At 38.0% G+C, this 20,768-nt stretch overlaps 1 protein-coding gene across 5 annotated transcripts in view; it reads left to right on the top strand.

Moving 5' to 3' along the window:
* The window catches only part of emid1 (EMI domain containing 1), a 72,987-nt gene that overhangs the window by 49,356 nt on the left and 2,863 nt on the right, over positions 1-20,768 (top strand). Inside the window, exons 4-17 of one of the 5 annotated variants that reach the window (XM_084414384.1) lie at positions 1,144-1,233; positions 1,701-1,762; positions 1,956-2,082; positions 7,701-7,745; positions 8,339-8,437; positions 11,438-11,533; positions 14,098-14,187; positions 15,584-15,636; positions 15,719-15,781; positions 15,866-15,910; positions 16,076-16,120; positions 16,323-16,334; positions 19,390-19,474; positions 19,681-19,767. In XM_084414384.1, coding sequence (XP_084270510.1) covers positions 1,144-1,233; positions 1,701-1,762; positions 1,956-2,082; positions 7,701-7,745; positions 8,339-8,437; positions 11,438-11,533; positions 14,098-14,187; positions 15,584-15,636; positions 15,719-15,781; positions 15,866-15,910; positions 16,076-16,120; positions 16,323-16,334; positions 19,390-19,474; positions 19,681-19,688 — 920 coding nt within the window. In that variant the 3' untranslated portion in view covers positions 19,689-19,767. Of the gene's footprint in view, positions 1-1,143; positions 1,234-1,700; positions 1,763-1,955; positions 2,083-7,700; positions 7,746-8,338; positions 8,438-11,437; positions 11,534-14,097; positions 14,188-15,583; positions 15,637-15,718; positions 15,782-15,865; positions 15,911-16,075; positions 16,121-16,322; positions 16,335-19,389; positions 19,475-19,680; positions 19,772-20,768 lie in introns of those variants that run through there. The other 4 variants (XR_014627964.1, XM_084414381.1, XM_084414383.1 and 1 more) reach the window with 4 other exon arrangements.

A 20,768-nucleotide genomic window follows, 5' to 3' on the forward strand; every position in this document is an offset into this window, starting at 1 on the left:
GCCAAAGCCATGAGTTAAATACATACTGCTGCTTGGCTTCAAATTTGATTCGGACAGAGAGATTTTGAAAAAAACAAAAAGGTTGGTTTCTAACTGTAACCGTTGATCTGTATTCTTTGGGTGAGTTTGCTCTATAGCTCTGTTTCCTATGTTTTCCGTTAGTTACTTTTCGTTTGCTGATGTTCATTTTGTTAATTAGTTTGGTCTGTGTATTTAAGCTCCATCTTACTTTCAGTTTATGGTCTATTATCACGTTTTACTGGGTTGTTCTGTTCCTGATCAAGCGATTTGTGTTCCTGTGTTAAATAAAAGACTGATGTGTATAGATCTGTTCTTCTCATCTTTATTTTGAAATCCAGCTGTGACACTAACAAAGTGCAAGTGTGTTTGTGTTCAGTTGTATATTTTGATATAACATGATTATTCATGATGATTTCCATACCTAAAGTGGCTCTAAAGTACAGTATTTCCATTTGCATCAAATATAATTGAATAGATAAACTATTCAATTTCAAACCAGCAAAATATCAAATAGTGTCTACTGTCTGCAAAAAAAAATATGCTAGACCTTCTGTAACTTCTCTTTTCTAGCCATTTTTGAAAGTTCACACTATCCCAGCAAAGTGACCACAGGTGTAGTTCATCAAAATTGACTAACGTTAACCAGAACATGTCCAAATATGTTTTGTTTTCATTTTGAACAGTATATGTGTTGTCTAACTGTATAATTGGGAACCTAACATTTTTAGGGGGTGGGGAGTACAAAATGTACTGTGAACAAAATGTACTGTTTAAAAGTTTGTTGTCTTTTTAAGAATTTTAAACATTTATTTAACCAAAAATACAGTAAAACATTGATGAAAAGTGGTAAAAACGGTTCTCTATTTTAATATATATATATAAAAAATAATAATAATAATTTTCAGTTTGGCAAAGCTGAATTTTCTGCACCATTAATCCAGTCTTCAGTGTCACATGATCCTTCAGAAATCATTCTAATATGCTGATTTGGTGCATTTCTTATGTTGTATTTACACGTCACTTTTACAGTGTTAGTTTAAAAAAAAATGTCACTACTGTACAATCAGTATAGTATAAAATTGCATCTTGTCTTCATCTTTCCAATTGAATCTCTGTATGCAGGATCATCAAGTAACCTGGTCGCCCAGGAAGCTGTAAGGAAACAGGCTACATTTCTGAAACATGCTGCTAAAACAGGAGAACAGATCTCGAGTAAGAATCAAACCTCTTATTTCCATTATCAACTCAAAATATGCTCCACTTCAGCAATGGAAAAGCCCAATAAAGACAAAAGCGTTCATAAAACACCTTTAAAGCAACTTGTCCATCTGGAACTGTTATAACTTATACCCTAGGCCCTTTGTTGCAAGACTTAATGATGTAACCAGCTTGTAACAGTAAACAGTCCGCCTGTGTTGGCCATTTTGAGTACAGTTCTTGGTTCTTTGAAACTAATTCCTAATTAGTTTTTCAGCATGCATATTTCATTTATTCTTAGTCAAAAACTGACAAGTGCTAAAGAGATTTGTGCAGAAAACTTTGTAAACAACACAACTCTCTCTAAAAAGAACTCACCTTGGAAGGGACACTGTGAAAGCTGTTATTGATCTAATTGATTATGGTTTGTCTCTTTGTCTCTGTCCCCAACTTTCTCTCTATCTATCGTCCCTCTCTCTCAGACTGTCTGAATTGCAGTCGTATCACTGCCCTCACAGATCGTGTGAGCTCTCTGGAGGCCAAGGTAAAGTCACATCTTTCACTCTTGAGCTTCTTTCAGGGTGAATTCACTAAGAATGAATTGTGTCCACTGATAGCTTTGTTTATTTGTACGTCAGTGACCTCATCACTCCAGTCCTTCATTGTCCCTTTTTAACATTGTTCGATCAATCACTCTTTATGCCTTCTCTTTCTCTTCCTGTCGCTCTTTCTCCCAGGTTCAGCTTCTTACCGCCCCTGCCTCCACCTCTCATCGACAGACGGAGTTAAAAAATGAACATGATTCCTCCTCCCTGATGGGGGCGCCACCTGCTAAAGGTGCTCCTGGGGCTCAGGGTCCTGCAGGTATGTTTATCTCTTTGTGTTACAGATTAAAGTGCAGATGTAGTGATGGTGTTTGCTCTAAGACTGCATGTGAAGCATGCATCCCTGTTCCATTGATTTTAACAGAGCAAAAATGTTCATGCAACAAAAGGCAACTTTTCCTGTAATTCAAACAATAGAGCATTGCACTTTCAATGACAAAGTCAAAGCGTTCAAGGCCACGCATTTGGCCACAGCTAAGATCATATCTTTTTGCAGTGTATTCATAATGACTGTTCAGGACTGGATCCATTTACATCCAGTTAAGGAGAAAACTTTATTAGCCAATAAGCATGTGGAGATAATCCCATTCCCTATAACAATAATGATAATCCCAGAACCCACCTACATTTCATTTATCTCCCAGCACAGTTGTTGGGGATTTCACTGCAGAGAGATTAGAGTAGATTTAAATTGTGTGTGTATTTGACTGTGTGAGCGTTGATGGCGGTGGGTGTTTTATGGGGGGAACGCCATGGTGCATGAGGCTTTGAATCGCACCAATTCATCGCTAGTTGCCATAGAGATGTAGTACTGAAACATTAAAGAGGCTTGTGAAGATTTAAAGGAGCTAATTGTGTAGGAAAAACTGTAGGACTGCACTTGACACTGTGTCACAGATGTCATTTCCACCAGCCAAACTGTTGCCAATAGAGCACAACAGTAACCACAGGCTTTTTAAGCAGCCTTTGTTCTGGAAATAGTTTTCCATTCAATTTCGCTGATCTCCTCCCTAAAATATAAATCATCCATTCAGTGTCACATAATCCTTCAGAAATCATTCTAATATGCTAATTTGTTCCTCAAGAAACATTTCTTTTTATTCTCAATGTTGAAAACAGATGTGCTGCTTCATATTTTTATGGAAAGTATGGTACATTTTTGTGACTCTTTGATGAATAGAAAGTTAATAGCATTAAACAGCATTTATTTAAAATTGAAATCTTTATAACATTATAAATGTCTTTTCTGTCACTTTTGATCAATTTAATGTATCCTTGCTTAAAACTGACTAACTAACTGACCCCAGACAACCAAGTGAAAAAAGCAGGATATTAGGATTTGCATAATAATTGGCTTTTATACTTTTGGTATTGTACCAAAGCCAAAGCAATTTATTAAAATATTAAACTGGAAAATGTCGACTGTATTTTTTTCTACCCACACATAAGAGTAATATTAGATGTGTAAACCTGACGTGAAAGATTATCAATTCAAATTTATTAGTATAGAAAACAAAGAATAAGAAGAAAAACAAAAAACAAAGGCAAAGAACTACATGGAAATGCACTGTCACTGCTGTGTCCAGGCTAGCCCTTCTCTGATTGGTGGATCTCTCTTTAGGATCATGGATAGTGTAGTTGTCACATTTCTCCCTCTGATGACATCAAATCACACTTTTCGAGAATGATGAATCATCTCTGTCAGTTTGTGTATGTCAGCACTACATGAAGTGCATCCTTCATGCAGAAAGACATCCTTTTTAGTAGTTAATACCCATTCCTTAATTCCCCTTACCCACGGCTACCCCTCGCTGTCCATGTTCAATCCTATCATCACTTGAAGTGTGGGAGAGATTAAAAGACGGGTCCCCAGAGATTTCTGAAACGACTAGAGAGACTCTTAAGAAAAATCCAGAAAACCCTTGTCGCACTTATACAGCTTTCCTCCTCCCTGTGCTGACTTGGCAGAACTATTCAGCAAATCGAGGGCAATTCAGTTCTTTCCACACAGAACATTGAATAGATTTGTTGCCCAAAAGTTCTTCACCTCAATGCAAAGTCAATCCTCTATCCATTCGAGATACCACAGCCATGAAGGATTGTGGTGGAAGGATGCGGCACAAATTACCCTTGAGGGGATTATTTCCATGTGCTGGTTAGACAGATGGAGAGAGTGAAAGTGAATCTGGTGTTTCCGTGGGGAATTTGTGTGGAGCTCTTAAACTGTGTGTGCTGTGCAGGGCCGTCACTAAAATGCACAATTATTGTTTTAGCCCATCTGAAATTGAAAAAGTGGATGTAAATTAGACATTTGCATGAAATCGGAAATTGCAACATGCACAGTAGTGGGCATTTCAAAATACTGAAGTGTGAATTGTCCTAGGTATCCAAATTGTTTCAATTTTTAGAATGCACATTAGTAAAACTGTGTATATTCTGCATAACAGGCTGAATGAAAATGCGAATTCACAGTACGTGACACTTATTGTCAAAGAACACCAAATACTTCATATTTATTTTCAAACATTTGTGGACACGTACATTTTTACATTTTATTTAAAGCAGAACTCGGCAACTCTAGCGAACTCTAGTCACTTCTTCGCTGATTTTCCCTTTTGTTGTCGCATGTTTTCCCCACGAGCTCCCCCTACAGCTGTGGGGCGTATATTTCACAACAGTCGTAAAAAACTCACTTGCGGCGGCCTCCTCCCCCTCTCTACCGCTGCTCATGTGCGTTTGTTATGATCGGAGCAAACCAACTGTATCGTTTGGAGCTATGTCTACCGAGGTGGGTAATACCATAGATATCATATATAAACGCTAGATGTCTTATGGCGCAGTCACTTCCGGCATCATCGTTCGGCCATCTTGTGACAGTGCTCTGTGCATTAAGGTGAATGATCAGCACGCACACAAATCCTCTTATCTCGCTGAAATCTTGACGGATTTACAAACGGTTTGGTTTCTTACAAACGTTATTAACGTGGCTATAATTCCGAATGCTTGAAAATGTATGTTATAATTTTTCATATGTATGCAGTGTATGTATGCAGTGTCATAACTACATCTCTGACGTTTATAACAAACCAAACCGTTTGAAAATCGGTAGAAAAATGAGCAAGTTATGGTTATTTAAAAGTACATGCACCATTGAAGTAGTGAGTGAGTACACTGTCGCAAGATGGCCGCCACGTGCGGACGTCGACCTCCATTGGCCAGCAGTGCGCACGAGACATCTAGCCTTTATATATGATATCTATGGGTAATACATCATACATGCGTGTGTGTTTATGTCGAATTGCCGTAAAGCAATTCTTGTTTCGCGCTCGTTCTCGTTTTCGTTCTCGCTTCTCACGAGACTTCCAATTTCTATCTTGCTGGGACGCGATATTTTTTTTCCCAGGATGGTAGGGGAAGACTCATGAATATTCATTAGGGTAGTCATCCTGTGAAAAAAAATATCGCTGCCGGGACGGTAGTCCCCAAGTTGCAAGGTTGGTTTTCCGCCTGTGAACGCTGGGGGGAGCGGGGAAAGTCACCAATATCACCAGAACAGGTTGTTTAACCATCCAAATAATTTCTAGACAGTTTTATTAAGTTAAAAAAGTTACCAAGTTCTGCTTTAACATTTTTACTTTGAACTAAAACATGCCAGTCCAGAAAAGATACCTAGATATTGGTTGAAAAATCTCTATTATTGTTCTTTATTGTTCTTTTCTCTTGCATTTGCATTTGCGTTTGTTTACTTTGTTTTTATATATTTTATATGTATTGTATTTAAATGTTCAAGATTCTTTGTTATTTGAAAGAAAGTTATCAAACTTGTTATTAACTCTTTCCCTGCCAGTGTTTTTTTGTTTTAGTTATATATATGAACATGCAATATTTCAAAAGAAAGCACGGACCTTCTGCTTTTGAACAAACAAACAAAAAAAAGTTTGATTTAACTTTACATTACTTTTTTTTATCAGCACTTGAATGTAGGTAAGTTTCATTAAAAAAAGCACAGTTTTGAGCAAAAAACTGCGAAAATCACACTTTTGTCAAAACCTACGTCTGGATCTGACTCAGAACGATGATAGATGAAAACATAGATGGAGTATATCGAGTCCATCAACACCCCCAAAGCTTCTATAGCTCTCACTGGGTCGACATTTAATTCTTAGGCAGTTTTGATTTATATGCTGTTTAATGTTGATGACTGCAATATTTTACATATGCATCTGATACATATGCTATCGCTTGTTTCTGCTTCTTTTTCGCCTGTGTTTCAGAAGATGCCTAATTGTAGAGTTCTCAATGGGCCTGAAAATAACAACCCGACCCGACCCGGCCCGTGGCTTTTAAAGCCCGGACCCGATGTAACCCGACACATCAAAATGAATTATCTGCCCGAACCCGGCCCGCGGCCCGACGCCGCGTCGGATTTTTTTTTTTCTCATACACGTATTATCATGACCAGCAGACGGAAATTCAAATCAACCTTTAATGTTCACGCCTTTTAACAATACAAACAACTGAAACAATAAACTTTAAATATATAAATAGGCTGTTGTAGCGACGGTGAATTCACCTGAGGCAAGTTTACTTTTCACCAACTCCATCTTCTTCTCCAGGCTAAAGGCGTTCACGCAGCGGCGTCAGGTCTGCCCCCGCCCCTCTCCGTGATGCGCTTGCACGCAGCAGCCAGACTTTCTTTACGGTGAACAGCAGCGATGATTAATAAATGTTTTTTTTTTTTTTCACTGACTGGAAAAGATTAAGCCCGAGGTCCGACCCGACCCGAGTCATTTGATTATATTTTCGACCCGAACCCGGCCCGAACCCGCGGGTCCCGTCGGGTTTGTCGGGCCGACCCGACCCGTTGAGAACTCTACCTAATTGTAATACTTGAAATCTTTTATTTTATCTCATTCAATTTATACTTTACAACTTACAACTTAAAAGACATAAATAAATCTATAAACACCTAAATATCATTTATTTTACAGTGGCGGTGTAAATTAAGTTGTGGTGCAGTGCCAGAGCAGTGTGTTTTAGATTGCCAGCTTTTAGTGAAAATGAAGGTACAGCGGTCCCTGGTTTCCTGCTGATGTATTCCTGGCTCTTAGCTCGTCCAGCTTGTTTTCAAGTGAGCAGACATTGGCAAGCAGTTAGTTTGATCAAGACATTAGCAGAGCGTAAAGCCGTACCCCACTCTCCTGCGCCTCAGTCAGGATTTCAGGGATGCTGAATGTAAATCTATGTGGGACTTTTTCCATGTCCAATGGGGTTGTCTATCATAAGATATCCCAGAAGAGAAAGGCAAAGAGGTTCAAATGTCCATCTCCTTTTTCTCCTTGCCTGGTTGCTGATTTAAATCTAAACTACAAAGCTTTTGTGGTCCTGTTCAAAAGGGACAGTTTTTGTAACACAAAACCAAAACAGGCTGTTTGATTTACGTTACTCTTAAAAACATTCGCCATGCAAAAGAAATGGTGGGGATGTGTTCATGGCCAGATGCTTGGTGGGAGAGAAACATGAGGAAATTTTATTTTATCATAAAATCTTTCAGGGGGAGAATAACATGAGTGATTGTGTAAACAAATTAATGTATCAGTTCATAAATTATTCCTTTAGGGAATCCTGTCTCTGCAGTGATGTCACAGATGATGATCTCACATGATGAGCTCAGTGTTATTTAGGCTGTGTCTGCCAACAGGCACTTTACTGATCCACTGATTTTTATCTGGCTGTGGGACTGTTCCAATGACAGGCCTGAAAGATACTTTAGTGTAAAAGATTGACTTTTTTACAGACTAGAGCAGAGTTTGCTTTAAGATCTGGAGAATCCTTATACTTTCTGTTTAACTGTACATTTGTGTGTGTTTGTCCCAGGTCCACAGGGCGAGAAAGGCCAGGATGGCTTACCTGGTAAAGACGGTCAGTTGTTTTATGTCTTTTCACTATTCAGTTCGATCTAAAATACACACTCAAACACACATACACACTTCTGCAAACTCACAATAGAGGTCTGCTGCACAACCTTGATTCGTTCATTCAGTTTGTAAGGACTGGGCAAAATCTTTCTAAAAGGTTTACCATGATCAAAACATGCATTCAACAGGAGATGATGGAGACCTTCTTAAAGAGACAGAGTCATCAGAGACGGGGAATAATGAAAACGAAGATTATTTCACCCTTTACTCAATCTAATGTCGTTTCAAACCTCTATGACTTTCTTTCTTCTGTGGAACCCACCAAATATAAATAATATAAATTTAAAAAAATCTCAGGTTTTTTGTCCATACAATGAAAGTCAGTGTACTCCAATGTTGTTTGGCTTTCATTGTGAACATAAACAGTTAAAATACTTCCAAATATCTTGTTTTGTGTTCTGCAGAAGAAATAAAGACATACAGGTTTGTTTGGAACGACATGACTGATCAGACATAATCATACATATTTGGTCGCTATCTTTGACCTTTGATGCCTCTGTAGACCTTACACATTACACATGTTCTCTGTACCTGTAGGTAAACAAGGGTATCGAGGTCTGCCAGGACCCAAAGGAGAGGCGGGTAGCAGAGGTCCATCTGGGGCTCCAGGGTCTAAAGGAACAGCTGGTCCTCTAGGTACTTTAAACAAATCAAGCCCACAACACTATCACAGGATTTTGAGATCACAGAAATCACTCTGTGACTCGAGACAAACGTTGTAGAATAGCTACGTCCTATTAACACATCTCATGTTATTGTCTCATGTACAGATCAATTAAGTTCCTCAGAAATGGCACATTCAAAAGAATCCCAAAAGCTTTTTTTTTATAATTGTATCCATTTATAACAGAGCCTCATTTTCTTGTGGAGTTCTGTTGACCTATGACTGGCAAGAATGTGGTTTCTCATCATGCTGACTTTTCTGCCGTAAGAGGCACTATATGAAGACATTGACGAGTCAGCATTGAGCCCCAAGTCCACTTGCCAAAATATTTGTGCTTGGACCACATTGTAAAAAATCCTTTTTTGTTCACAGCATGTAGTGCTGTGCTGGGGTTTGCCTAAAAAATACACACACACACACACACACACACACACACACACACACACACACACACACACACACACACACACACATCAACTAACATATGTATCGCTTACCCCAAGACTTCAGTACTGTTATAATATTTGAAACATGGCCACAGGTATGAAGGGTCTTTTAACCCAGCCATGACTGACTTGAAGGGGCTTTAAATGACCCTAGGTCCCATGGAGGGGCTCCTCAGCCATGTGAATCCAATCTAAAGTGAACATGAGATATGTATACAATACTTGCTTCTTATTTCTTCCATATGTTTGCCATTGCATGGTTTTTCTTGGATTTGCCTTTTTCTTTACGCCTTCATGTCATGCACAATGAACTGTATCTGATTGCTGAATTCTCTCAAGAGAGGTATGTTTAAATAAAGCAAGACAAATCTAGAGGAAAATAACGTCAAGGTATATGGGTAGGTGACATGACATACTTTATGGTAGTTGACATCCTGCAGTGTGACAAGCTATACTTCTTCTAAAACTACTTCCAATTGCATTTTGAATGCAGTTTATGACCTCATATTAATTGAGAGACTGCATGGACTTACTTGGATTTTTGATTATTTGTAATTTTGAAAATTCATTTATCATTCCACAGGACTCTTAAAATAAACTAGTTAATCTAAAAAGGTGATTGTAAAAATTTTGGGGGGAAAATTATATTAATATAAATTATATTATTATAATTTATATTCATTTAAATTGTATAATCATATAAATATCATATATAATATATATATATCATATAAATGATACATTTTAAAGTGCTGGTCTGAAAGAAACATGGTACTTTGATATATACCACCATGGTACTAAATGATTACAATATTCGTTGTCATTCATTCCAAAAGAATCACGACTTATGCCATAGTGCTATAGTACTTTTTTGTAGGTGAAGGACGCTACTGGAAATGGCAAATTCAGTGATGAAAGTAATTTGGCTATTGCTCTGAGAGTCTTTGTGATGGTTTACTCTTTAATCTTGACTCAGCAGAATACCGGTCCACAAAATTCCTGGAAACAGGAATGCTCTTACATACACACAATGACCTGTTATTCACTCAATTAGGATTCCACTAGGCAGCAGACTCCACATGTGACCTGTGCTGTGACACTGTCTAAGAATGAATTTTGTCCACTGTTAAGGCTGTTTATTTACACATGCTGTCTACAATGTTTTATCGAGCCATTCTCTAAAGGTATAATGCAAATCAGGCAACAGAGATAATAATAAGCCCAATTTACATGCCTAATTTACATAGAAAGAAGGCATGTTTACAGAGAAAAGATTGACAGTACTTAAAGGAATAGTTCACTTCTAATTCTGTCATCATTTACTCACTCACCCTCAAGTTGTTTCATACCTGTATGAATTTCTTTCTTCTGCTGAATACAAAGGAAGATATTTTGAAGTATGTCGGTTACCAGATAGTTGATAGACCCCATTGACTTCCATAGTAATTTTATCAACAATTTGAGGGTGAGTGAGTAAATGATGACAGAATGTTCATTTTTAAGTGAACTATTCCTTTAAGGTGCAGTGCTATTTCAGTACATTTAGCGCCTGGTTAAGCTGGATTGTGTGTGGTTAGTGACTAATAAGAAACTGCAATACCATGTGCAAAAATGACACAATTGTTTAGTGAATTTGCCCCTCATATTAAAGGAATTGTATCCTACATCTCATCTAACCGCTTTTCAAATAACTTTGAACAAGTAAACATTATTTTTTGCATTGCATCACCTTTAAAACACCTAAAGGAGAGACTGGTGAGAAATGGGGTGATAAGGATGCAGGGATGTCAGAGGTGAGTATGGAGGACAGAAGAGGAGAGGAAAGGAAAAGACGGGACAGGAACGGAGAAAATAAACAAAGAAAGGCTGATGAAAAACTTGTTCTGCAATCGCATACTCTCGCACACCAGCCGTGATATGTAGCTTTTCTTTCCTTTATTTTTCCCTGCTTAATCAAAACTAACAGGCAATAAGGAACCAGCTGGAGGGATATTGTGTAGATGCACACACACACATCCAGAAAGAGAGCTGTATGAATCAGCGCAGTCACCAGCCAGGTTTTAATTTATTACACACCAGAGTCGCTAATATGCTCCGGCATTTAGCAGTGTTTATTTGAGTTTTCCCAGCTCTCCCTGTTAGAGCCCAGCACATGACCATTATGAACCCCCTCCTGTTAATTACAGCCCACACACACAGTCACACACAAATACACACCGCTCTCCTGCCCCTCTTATTAACCTGTTTTCAAGAGCAGCCATGTATCGAAACTAAATACTTCATTCTACCTCAATCTGCGCCCTTTCACTTCCTCTACTTCCCTTTAGGACGCTAAGCATCCCATAACTTCCTTAGAATTCTTTTATCATATAGTTTGCAAAAACACTCTATACGTTCTCCTATTTCCTGTTATCTTTTTTTTTTTTTCAAACGGGACAACAGTGCCTTATAATTGACTATTCAGGGGAAAGATGGTTTGAAATGTGTGTGTGTTAGAGTTTTTTTCTTTTTTTGCTTTCTCCTCAGGTCCACAGGGACCACCAGGCCTCCCAGGAGAGACGGGCCTCCCTGGGCCACCCGGCCCTCCCGGGCCCCCTGGCCCACCATCTGAACAAGATGCTGGTATGAGTGCTAATTATTTAAGGGGCTGTCATCCAGTCACTATCACAAAAGAAAACCCCAAAAAACAAGGTTGATACGGACCTTGATGTAAAGTAAAGTGGTCTTTTATCAGACTAGGGGGTTTCATTCGCAATAATGACTGGCTGATTGTACTTTTCCACACTTAGTATACTATCGTTAAAATTTTGGGGTTAGTATGATTAAAACATAAATTAAAATAATACTGATTATTTTGAATTAATACTGCATTAAATTGATCATAAGTGACAGTAAAGACATTTATAATATTACAAAAGATTTCTATTTCTATTTTATCCATTTCAAATAAATGCTGTTCTTTTGAACTTTTATTCATCAAAGAATCGTGAAAAAGTATCACGGTTTGCGCAAAAATATGAACTGTTTATCATTGACAATAATAAGAAATGTTTCTTGAGCAGCAAATCAGAATATTAGAATGATTTCTGAAGGATCATGTGACACTGAAGCCTGGAGGAATGATGCAGAAAATGTGGCAAATCAGAATTTTTTATACCATCTTCAGTGTCATGGTAAAATAAAATGTCTAAAAATAGTAAACAGTTCTTTTTAATTGTAATAATATTTCACAATATTACTGGTTTTCCTGTATTTTTTGATCAGATAAATGCATCCTTTGTGAGCATAAGGACTTCTTTCAAAAACAAACTTTTGAATGTTAGTGTACGGCTGCTTATCCAAAAAAAAAAAATATATATATATATATATATATATAAAAGCTTATTTTATTATGTTAGAAGAAACAGACCATGGTGTGATACGAGAGGCATAAAACTAGCACAGCTATGAAGGAAATCATTTCCCTGGACAGGCAGTCAGTTCTACAGTTTTGTGGTCATTATACGAAAATATTTGATCGCAGTACGCCACAACTGACCAATCAGAATCAAGTATCCTAGAAAGCTGTTACAGTTGCCTACATTTGCTGTTTTTGGACCCCTCACCCCCCCCCCCCTTTCTTTCTCTCTCTCTGTCTGTCTCTCTGAAACTGTGTATGCTGCGCTCTCCCATGTGGCTCTTCAGATTTTTCACACCTTTAGAATCGAGTTGTGAGGGAAATTGCTGTAGTGCAGAACCAGATGGATGTATGTGGACAGACGCACCCACACAGATGCTGTAGTCAGTTGCTCTAAATGTGGAGCAGGTTCAGTTGTGAGCGCAGGCCAGTTCTGCAAGTCATTAGTAGCCAGTCATTGGACAGTCAAGTCAAATTCATCTCGTTCTTACACTGATACTTCCTGATTGTGCGACAACAGAGTGAATGGGAAGCTTCAAATGAGTCCAAAAGAAGGATGAACAGAAAGAGGAATGGATTGAGGAATTAGTCTAACTTATGGGCATCTCTTCTCTCATTGCCCCTCTTTTCCTTCCCCACCGTTGATTTCAGGGGGTAATGCAGGCTAGACTCAACAGTCACATGCTGGGAAAAAGACCTGTCTGTCTGCTGCTGCTGATGTCACTCAACCACTTCCAGATGTGCACGGCCAAAACAGCAGGGTAGAGCAGGAGAAGTGTGTGTATGTGTGCTCTCTTTAGACTTACACACAGTTAAACTCTAAGCACGAGGGAGTTGTTTTAGAATAGAAGCAATAATATTTTAGTGTGCGTTTCGTCACTCTCGAAGAGGACTGGTTCGTGTAGCGGAATGACTCTTCACCTCAGCTCAGTTTTATATCTGCTCTCTGTTGAAGGAGACACAGGCCTGCCCAGACCTCATAAAGTTTGAGAATTATAAATTTAGGGGCCTTAGAACTTTATAACTCAGTTAAGGCTGTTATTCCCATGAATCCACCTTCAAAGTAATCAGGACAATTAAAGGGTCTGCAAGGGGCTTCCATAGAAAAACACTGTCTTTATTGGAGTTTCCTGTCTGGGTCTGGGCACAGGGATGCCCTGCAGCCACCGAGACTACAGCAGAAAACTCACCTGCTGAGAGAGAGAGAGAGAGAGACACAGACAGACAGACAGACAGACAGACAGACAGACAGGAGTTCTGCTGGGACATCACAATTCATTTGCATGATTGTGATGCACAACAACAAAAGCAGTGACAAGAAAATAAAAACAGAGAAAAGTATTAATATTTAAAAAAGTAATGGAAATACATAAATTCAGCAAGACATTATTGAGCATGTATTTTTATTGCTTTATTTTATAAATGTATAAAATGTCTGCTCTAAATGTCAGGGTTGTAGGCAGAGGGGTAATTAATGAAGGGGAAAATAAAGCCCACACAAGAGAAAGAGACAAAGAAAACCATTTGGCTGTGATAAAATAAAATAAAACCACTGGCTTGTAATTTTATGTCATTTTTTGTGTGATTTGATTCACTTTTCATGGCAGAAAATAAAAAGCCAGCACATCAACAATTTTTCAATTTATGGTGCGCCAACCTGAACCTGCTACAAATTAAATCACTGTTTATTCTTGTTTAAACATCGCCATCTACAGGCAAGTAGCCTTAATGACGCTCTTCATCAGATCACTGTCACTCTGACTGAGAGATATTTTATATATTGTTACAGGCCTGAAAAAAGATAGTCTCCTACATAACAACTTTCCCGACCTCCGAGTGACCCCTCCACATGGACCACCAGGTCCACCTGGACCCACCGGTCAGTGAATCTTTATTATTTATTTCTTGTTTACAGTATTTTTCACTATTGGACATTTATTCCATGGATGATTACTAAGGTTAAACTAAGCTTTTGAAAGCCTGATTTGAAAACAATCAAATGATTTAGGCCACATTCACACTGAATGTGATAATGAGAATGTAATTTAAGATATTTAAGTCCTTTTGTTAATAGAAATAATCACTACCAAAAAATACAATTTTATAATACATATTTTATAGTGAATCAACCTTAATTTCATTGTGCAGGAGGAATTTGTGTTTGTATCCCAGTTTACCATCATGAGATTTGCCAACTTGCCAACTTGTTACTTCACTTTAAAACTGCAGCCATTAAGTCTTGACATATTTTACTTTTCCACACACTGCAAACAGGATATTGAAAACATAAGACAACAAAAATGTCAGTAAACTCAAAAGTTTCCTTATTATTTGTGGCCTGTCTTAAATTACATATTGTTTCAATGTGATTAAAAACTATGAATTTCACTCTACTCTACCTTTAGCGCACGTAACATCTGATTCACGAGAATGTACATGCACATCTTTAACATAAATATTACTATTTTTGTGGCAACTCAGCAGGTATAGAAGCAATCAACCATTCTGCAGGTTATGATTAGAAGAGTTATGATGTCACTGAATTTATAGCTAATGTAATGGCTGCAGTCCGACATCAGGCTTTTTGCTTGTCTGAATTTTTTATTTTACCAGATGAGGTTATAGAAAAGCCTTTAATTTTCAAATACTGCAAATAATACGTTTACTTTGAAGTTCCTACATCATTTTAGACCGTCATAGATCCATAATAATTTCTACTTCAGACTATTTCATTGAGCTACTCTTAATTATCAGTTGTCCTTGTTTTATGTTAAAAGACTGTTTGCCCTAGTAGTATCCACCTGTGTTATGAGGGTATGTTTGGACCCAAATGTAATAGGGTATTGGGTATACAAATACCAGTAAAATTTCACGGTTCTTGTGACCAATTTTGGGACCATAGAAAAACTGTTGGGACTATTTTACTATTTTATTTTTTTTAAGGTAAATGATACATTTAAACAGCATGTAGCCTTCAAATGTTTATTAGCAAACATTGTTTATAAAGAGATCAAGTGAAAAATCCGGATTCTAACTAACTTAAACACCTCTGATTGATGGCCATTGCATTTATGCCAGTGATTGTCTCAGTGACTAACACTTCAAAACCACATTGTAAATAGAAACCTTTGATGCTCTTCACAGAACGCTTACACAGATACACACTGGAGCTTTTGAAAGCAGCCGGCTATCAACGGTCACCGAATATACCCAGCAATCAGGCAAATGCCTTGGACAAATATATATAACAAAATTGTTAATTCTGTCTTTTGTAGGTCCTCCAGGACCAATAGGACCCTCCGGACCACCAGGCCCTATGGGACAAACTGTACGTTTATGGCTGATAAGGAAATAACCCTTATGTGAGTGTGTGTACTTTTTCATGTGTCATCTTTTTCACATGTAATCAGGGAAAGTCGGGAGCTCCTGGTTTGCAAGGCCCGGTGGGTCCAAAGGGCGAACGAGGCGAAAGAGTGAGTGCACAAGCTTAAACCTCCCCACAGTGCAACACTTTCTGTATTTTCTGTGCATTTCTTACTCTTAATGTAACTCCACAGGGACCTCTTGGATATCCAGGAGAGAGAGGGTTTAAAGGAGAGCCGGTAAGATGCCTACCTCCTACCTTATCGAAAAAAGACAAGAAAGCACAAAGACAGCACTATAAGAGTAGTCCATTCAACTTGTAACAAGTCTTCTGAAGTCGTACAGTAACTTTGTGTGAGAAACAGGCTGAAACTGAGATCATTATTCACGCTTTTTCTTCCTAGGGAGAGCAAGGCCTTAAAGGAGAGCCAGGGGAGAAAGGTCTTCCGGTAAGACAAGCCCATCAGGAGTCCTGTTTGACACACACTCACTCCCACTTATGCTCAACCTTTACAGGAAGGAGATAAATGATCAGTCCCTGAGTTCATGAATGCAGGGAATATGTCAGTCATGCACTTAAGAGCTGTTTAAATGCACTGATTTTAATGCGGAAATAATCTCTTTCCTTATGCCTGCTTTTCAATGTTCTAGAGCGATTTGAACGTAAGAGATTTTGACATTTGCCGTGACGTTTTTGTCGTTCCTGGTTTTAGGTTTTTCATTGCTCATCCTGCCCGTTCATCTGTGTTTTAACATCAGCAGTCACATTAAATCCATCAGTGTAATTTTCATCATGAAAAATTAGGGCAGATTGACTTTCTCATCCAAAATTTATGGAAAATTATCAGAAATATAAGCAAAATTACAAATGAATGAAAACTCCACTGAAAGGATTTGCTCCACAAATGCTGTTCATTGCTTACTGACAGTACTCACTGTTAGCACATTTTGTGTGCACTGATATAGTTTCCATGTGTTTTTGAACAAGAGGTTGCCCTTTATGACTGATTTGAGACAAGTTTTTTGGCTTCTTACTGTCTAAAGGGGGTTTAGGGGTTTCTGATCTGGTCTCAGATTAGCATACAAGGGCATAATCTCTTCAGAATGTGCAATTATGTTGTTAATGTTGTTGATTTTGATTGGTTGGTGGTTGGGGCTGTCTTGAGTGTTTCCCCTGTCCTCTAAAGCTGACTCCTTTCCGTTACTGTCTCCATGGCTGCCTTTCACAGCCACCAGTCTCTTAGCTTCCAGCTCTGGCATATACCCAACACACAGAGAAGTTCAATCTTTGCTTTCTTGTGCTGTCGTGACAAAGAGGAAATATTGTATTATTGATATAACCTTTGTGTGTAAAGTACACTATTGCAAATTGATTAAGCAGGGTTTAGCAACCAAACTGTTAGATCAAAACCACGGGAGGAGGAGAAATAAGAGAAAAAGTAGAAACGTGTGTTGTGTATATGCTCCATTTTAGCATTTGCAGGGATTTGGTGTGTGGATGGACGTGTAGATCGATACAGCTATCGTTCAGTATCCCACAGTGCATTGCTGCATGTTCCCATCTCATTGCATTGCTTGTGATCTTCCTTTTTGCCTACTCAACTTACATCTAACCACATTCCATTTTGAGTTTAGCAGCATTGAACGATTAATAGTCAAACAAACGTTCTGTTTAATTGCATTACGCTATCACACTCAATCCATTGTGAAAGGCTTGCTATAGCCTCTTAGTTCACATGTTGACGGATGGTTTTCCGCATGGCCTGCCGATCCCAGATGTGGGCCATTTGTGTGTTATTAATCATAAGACAGATAATTCGATTAAATCCTGTAGATGCTGTATGTAGACTCCTTAGAGATGTATACATAATGTACAAAGACCATACAACTATTTGAAGATTAATCTCTTCACATTTATCATTTTGAGGCCTAGCACTCATATAATACCATAGGGAAAGTTTCTGGACCATAGCCATACTTGCATCTCTTAATGAATATGGTATTTTTTCAAGAAATTATATTATATATTGTTTGCTATTTTGTTTGGCTAGATGAACTACCTCCTGCTCTCTTAGGCACTAACTTTTACATAAGCCTTACACACATAACTCTTTCCTTACTTCATCATTAACACTGTTTTTCTAACGTGTGCTTGAGCTTGGGACTGTGGTGTAGAATGTACCTTATGTGACCAGTTCTTTACACTGTTCAAGAAATGCCTACCAAAGCCACATTACTAAGTATTTCTGCAGATGTTTTGGTAAAATAGCACAACTTTTTGTTTGTTAGATCAGTTTTTTTTTTATATTCACCTTTTTTGATTCCAAGTAGGGCTGGGTAAAAAATATAGATTTTCCGATTAATATTTTAGTTGTTTAGTTGAGTTGTTAATGTGAGTTGTTCACAGTATATGAGGCAATAAAAAGAAACATCTTTCTATTGTATTGACCTCGCAGGCTGCATGAAAAACATAACTCTTTCAGTGTAGATTAACAAACACATGACTCTTTGAACAAATAAATAAAGTTAACCCATTCTTTTAAGTGAATCAAAAACAGCAAGACAAGCGTAGCCTGATTCCTAAAATGAATGACTCTTATGAGACAGGTCTTTTTTAGTTCATCAAAAAATGTACCACGTGGCTAGTGTGGCCTGATTCACAATAAGAATCTACAGACTCTACTTTTTAATGAATTACAAGCATATTCCTGAAACAAATTACTCAAATGAGCTAGTTCTTTAAATGAATAGTGTTGCCATTTTGAATCAGTCTGAAACACTGGCCTGTATAATTTACAGTATCATAAAAATGAGAATTTCCTGAATAGGATAAGGAAATGGAGATTATAACTGAAATATCAAACCGAGAGCTTGTGAATCACATTTGAACTAAATTGGAAAATCTGTATTGATACCCAATCTTAATTACACTAACTTAAAATGGTCAGAAATTAGATAGATTAGATATTTTATATGGCTACTTTACTGTAGCTCAAACAGTAGAGCGTTGGCGCTTGCAACACCAAGGTCATGGGTTCAATTCCCTGGGAAAGCAAGAACTGATAAGAATGTAATGTGTATTTTGAAATGCAATGTAAGTCGCTTTGGATAAAAGCGTCTGCCAAATGTATATGTATTATGTTGAAATTAATTACTGGCTCTGATTGGACACCAGTATTGTATTTGATAGATATGTCAGTGTGAGCTAATAATAGTGGCTTTGGTGTAAGAGCATCTTTTACCTTGAGATGAGCAGACTAAAGACTAAAGAAGTGTGCATATAGTCAACCAAGTACAAAAATGGTCCAGATGACTCCAATGTTTCTTTAGTTTTTAACAAAGCTGCTCACCTCTTGGTTTTTTTCAGTAACATAGTCTTGAGTGTACTGCAATGCATGTTCAAATCTAAAATGATTGAACATTTGGTCTTGATTTGCTTTAAGGAGCCTTTGGCCTGGCCTGAAAAAAAAACCCTGCATGCTTTTTGTCAAGACTTATGGCATGGCCACAGAAGAAATGAATGAAATTAGACAGACATAGCTAAATCTGATGTATAGTTAACTGGAGTTTCGTAGTGAATGGAGCTGAGAACTTAACCCGCTAACTACGGTAATGGATTGAGATTAATGTAATTGATTAACAGAATGACTTTGCATCTTGGCGAGCGCTTTTGTTTGGCTTGTGCCCAATACCTTGACGGCTGTATCTATCTCCACAGGGGGATGGGATACACCAAATCCGCGAGGCCCTGAAGATCTTAGCCGAGAGGGTTTTAATCCTCGAGACTATGATCGGTATCCATGGTGAGTAGAAGGCCAGAAGTAGGTTTAGGTCTGTTTTAAAAGGACTTAGGACAAGGGGTCAGAGATTTCAGTGCATCTTTTACTCCACAACACCTTTGGAAAGTGAGCGAGGAGCAAAGTGTGGTGGAGGACAGGGGCCAAGTACTCCACCTGCCATCCATGAGCCCAAACCCCACCATGCTTTCAAAATTTTTGATCTTTGATAGGACTTTAATTTGAAGAAGTTCCAAGACTTGCAGGCTGACTTAGAGCTGCTGGCTCGCAGGGTGCAGCTGCTGGAGGCGATCATCTGGCCAGGTAATGCCCGCCTCCCCTCGTCTAAGCAAGTCAATCTACTGCCATCTCCTGGCCAGTTAGAAGATCAGCTCACAGGAAGGATTGTATGAATCCAAAAAAAGACTCCATCCAGGGCCAGACTCCAGAAGTATTTCCCAGTTACCATACCTCTCATTAAGTTGCTTTTCACAACCACTAGGCATTTAGTAGATGCTTTCCCATTCATAGTGACTTACGGTACATTTACTATGGAGACAGACCCGTGCAACAGCCCGGATTCAGTGCCTCACTCAAGCATGCAATGTGATAATGGGAACCGCAGTAAAACATCAGTTCATGAACCACCCCTGAAGTTTGAACCAACATCCTTTGAATTGCTAGTAAAGATTTTTAACCACTTTGGCCACTTCTCCCTGTGATTGGAGACCCATCATTACCCACCAAAACACCGTAATACTGAAGGGATTCAGACTCAAAAATGACTAGGTTGAAATTGGTTCCTAAATAGAAGTATTTAGGAACCAAACAACTTCTTGTTAATTTGTTAAATGAAGGATTGCTTTACAAAGATTGTTGTTCACTGTCACTGCTCTGTGCTCTGATTAAAAGATGTTTATTATAGTATATAGATGATTACTCCTTAATTTAAATTTATATAAAGCAGGGTGTTTTCTAGTTGTATTTAGTATAAACTATTTCTGATTTGATGCTGTCACTCTAGTGATCATGATCATATTTGTGCCACATATGTAGTGTTGATCTTACAAATTACCCTTACAGTTGATTCAACCTTAGAAATGTAATGTACTATGCTAAAAAAAATGCAATTATATATTTTAAAAGTATATTAGAATTACTTTTAGAATACATTTATTAATTTTACTAACATAAATAGTTTTATGGATTCAGTCTTAATAATGGAACTTACTGTGCTAAGCAACTATAGTTGCTTATTGTTTAGCACAGTAAGTTCCATTATATATATATATATATATATATATATATATATACAGTACTA

This window comes from Rutilus rutilus (assembly GCF_951802725.1).
Source record: "Rutilus rutilus genome assembly, chromosome: 7".
Lineage (NCBI taxonomy): Eukaryota > Metazoa > Chordata > Actinopteri > Cypriniformes > Leuciscidae > Rutilus > Rutilus rutilus.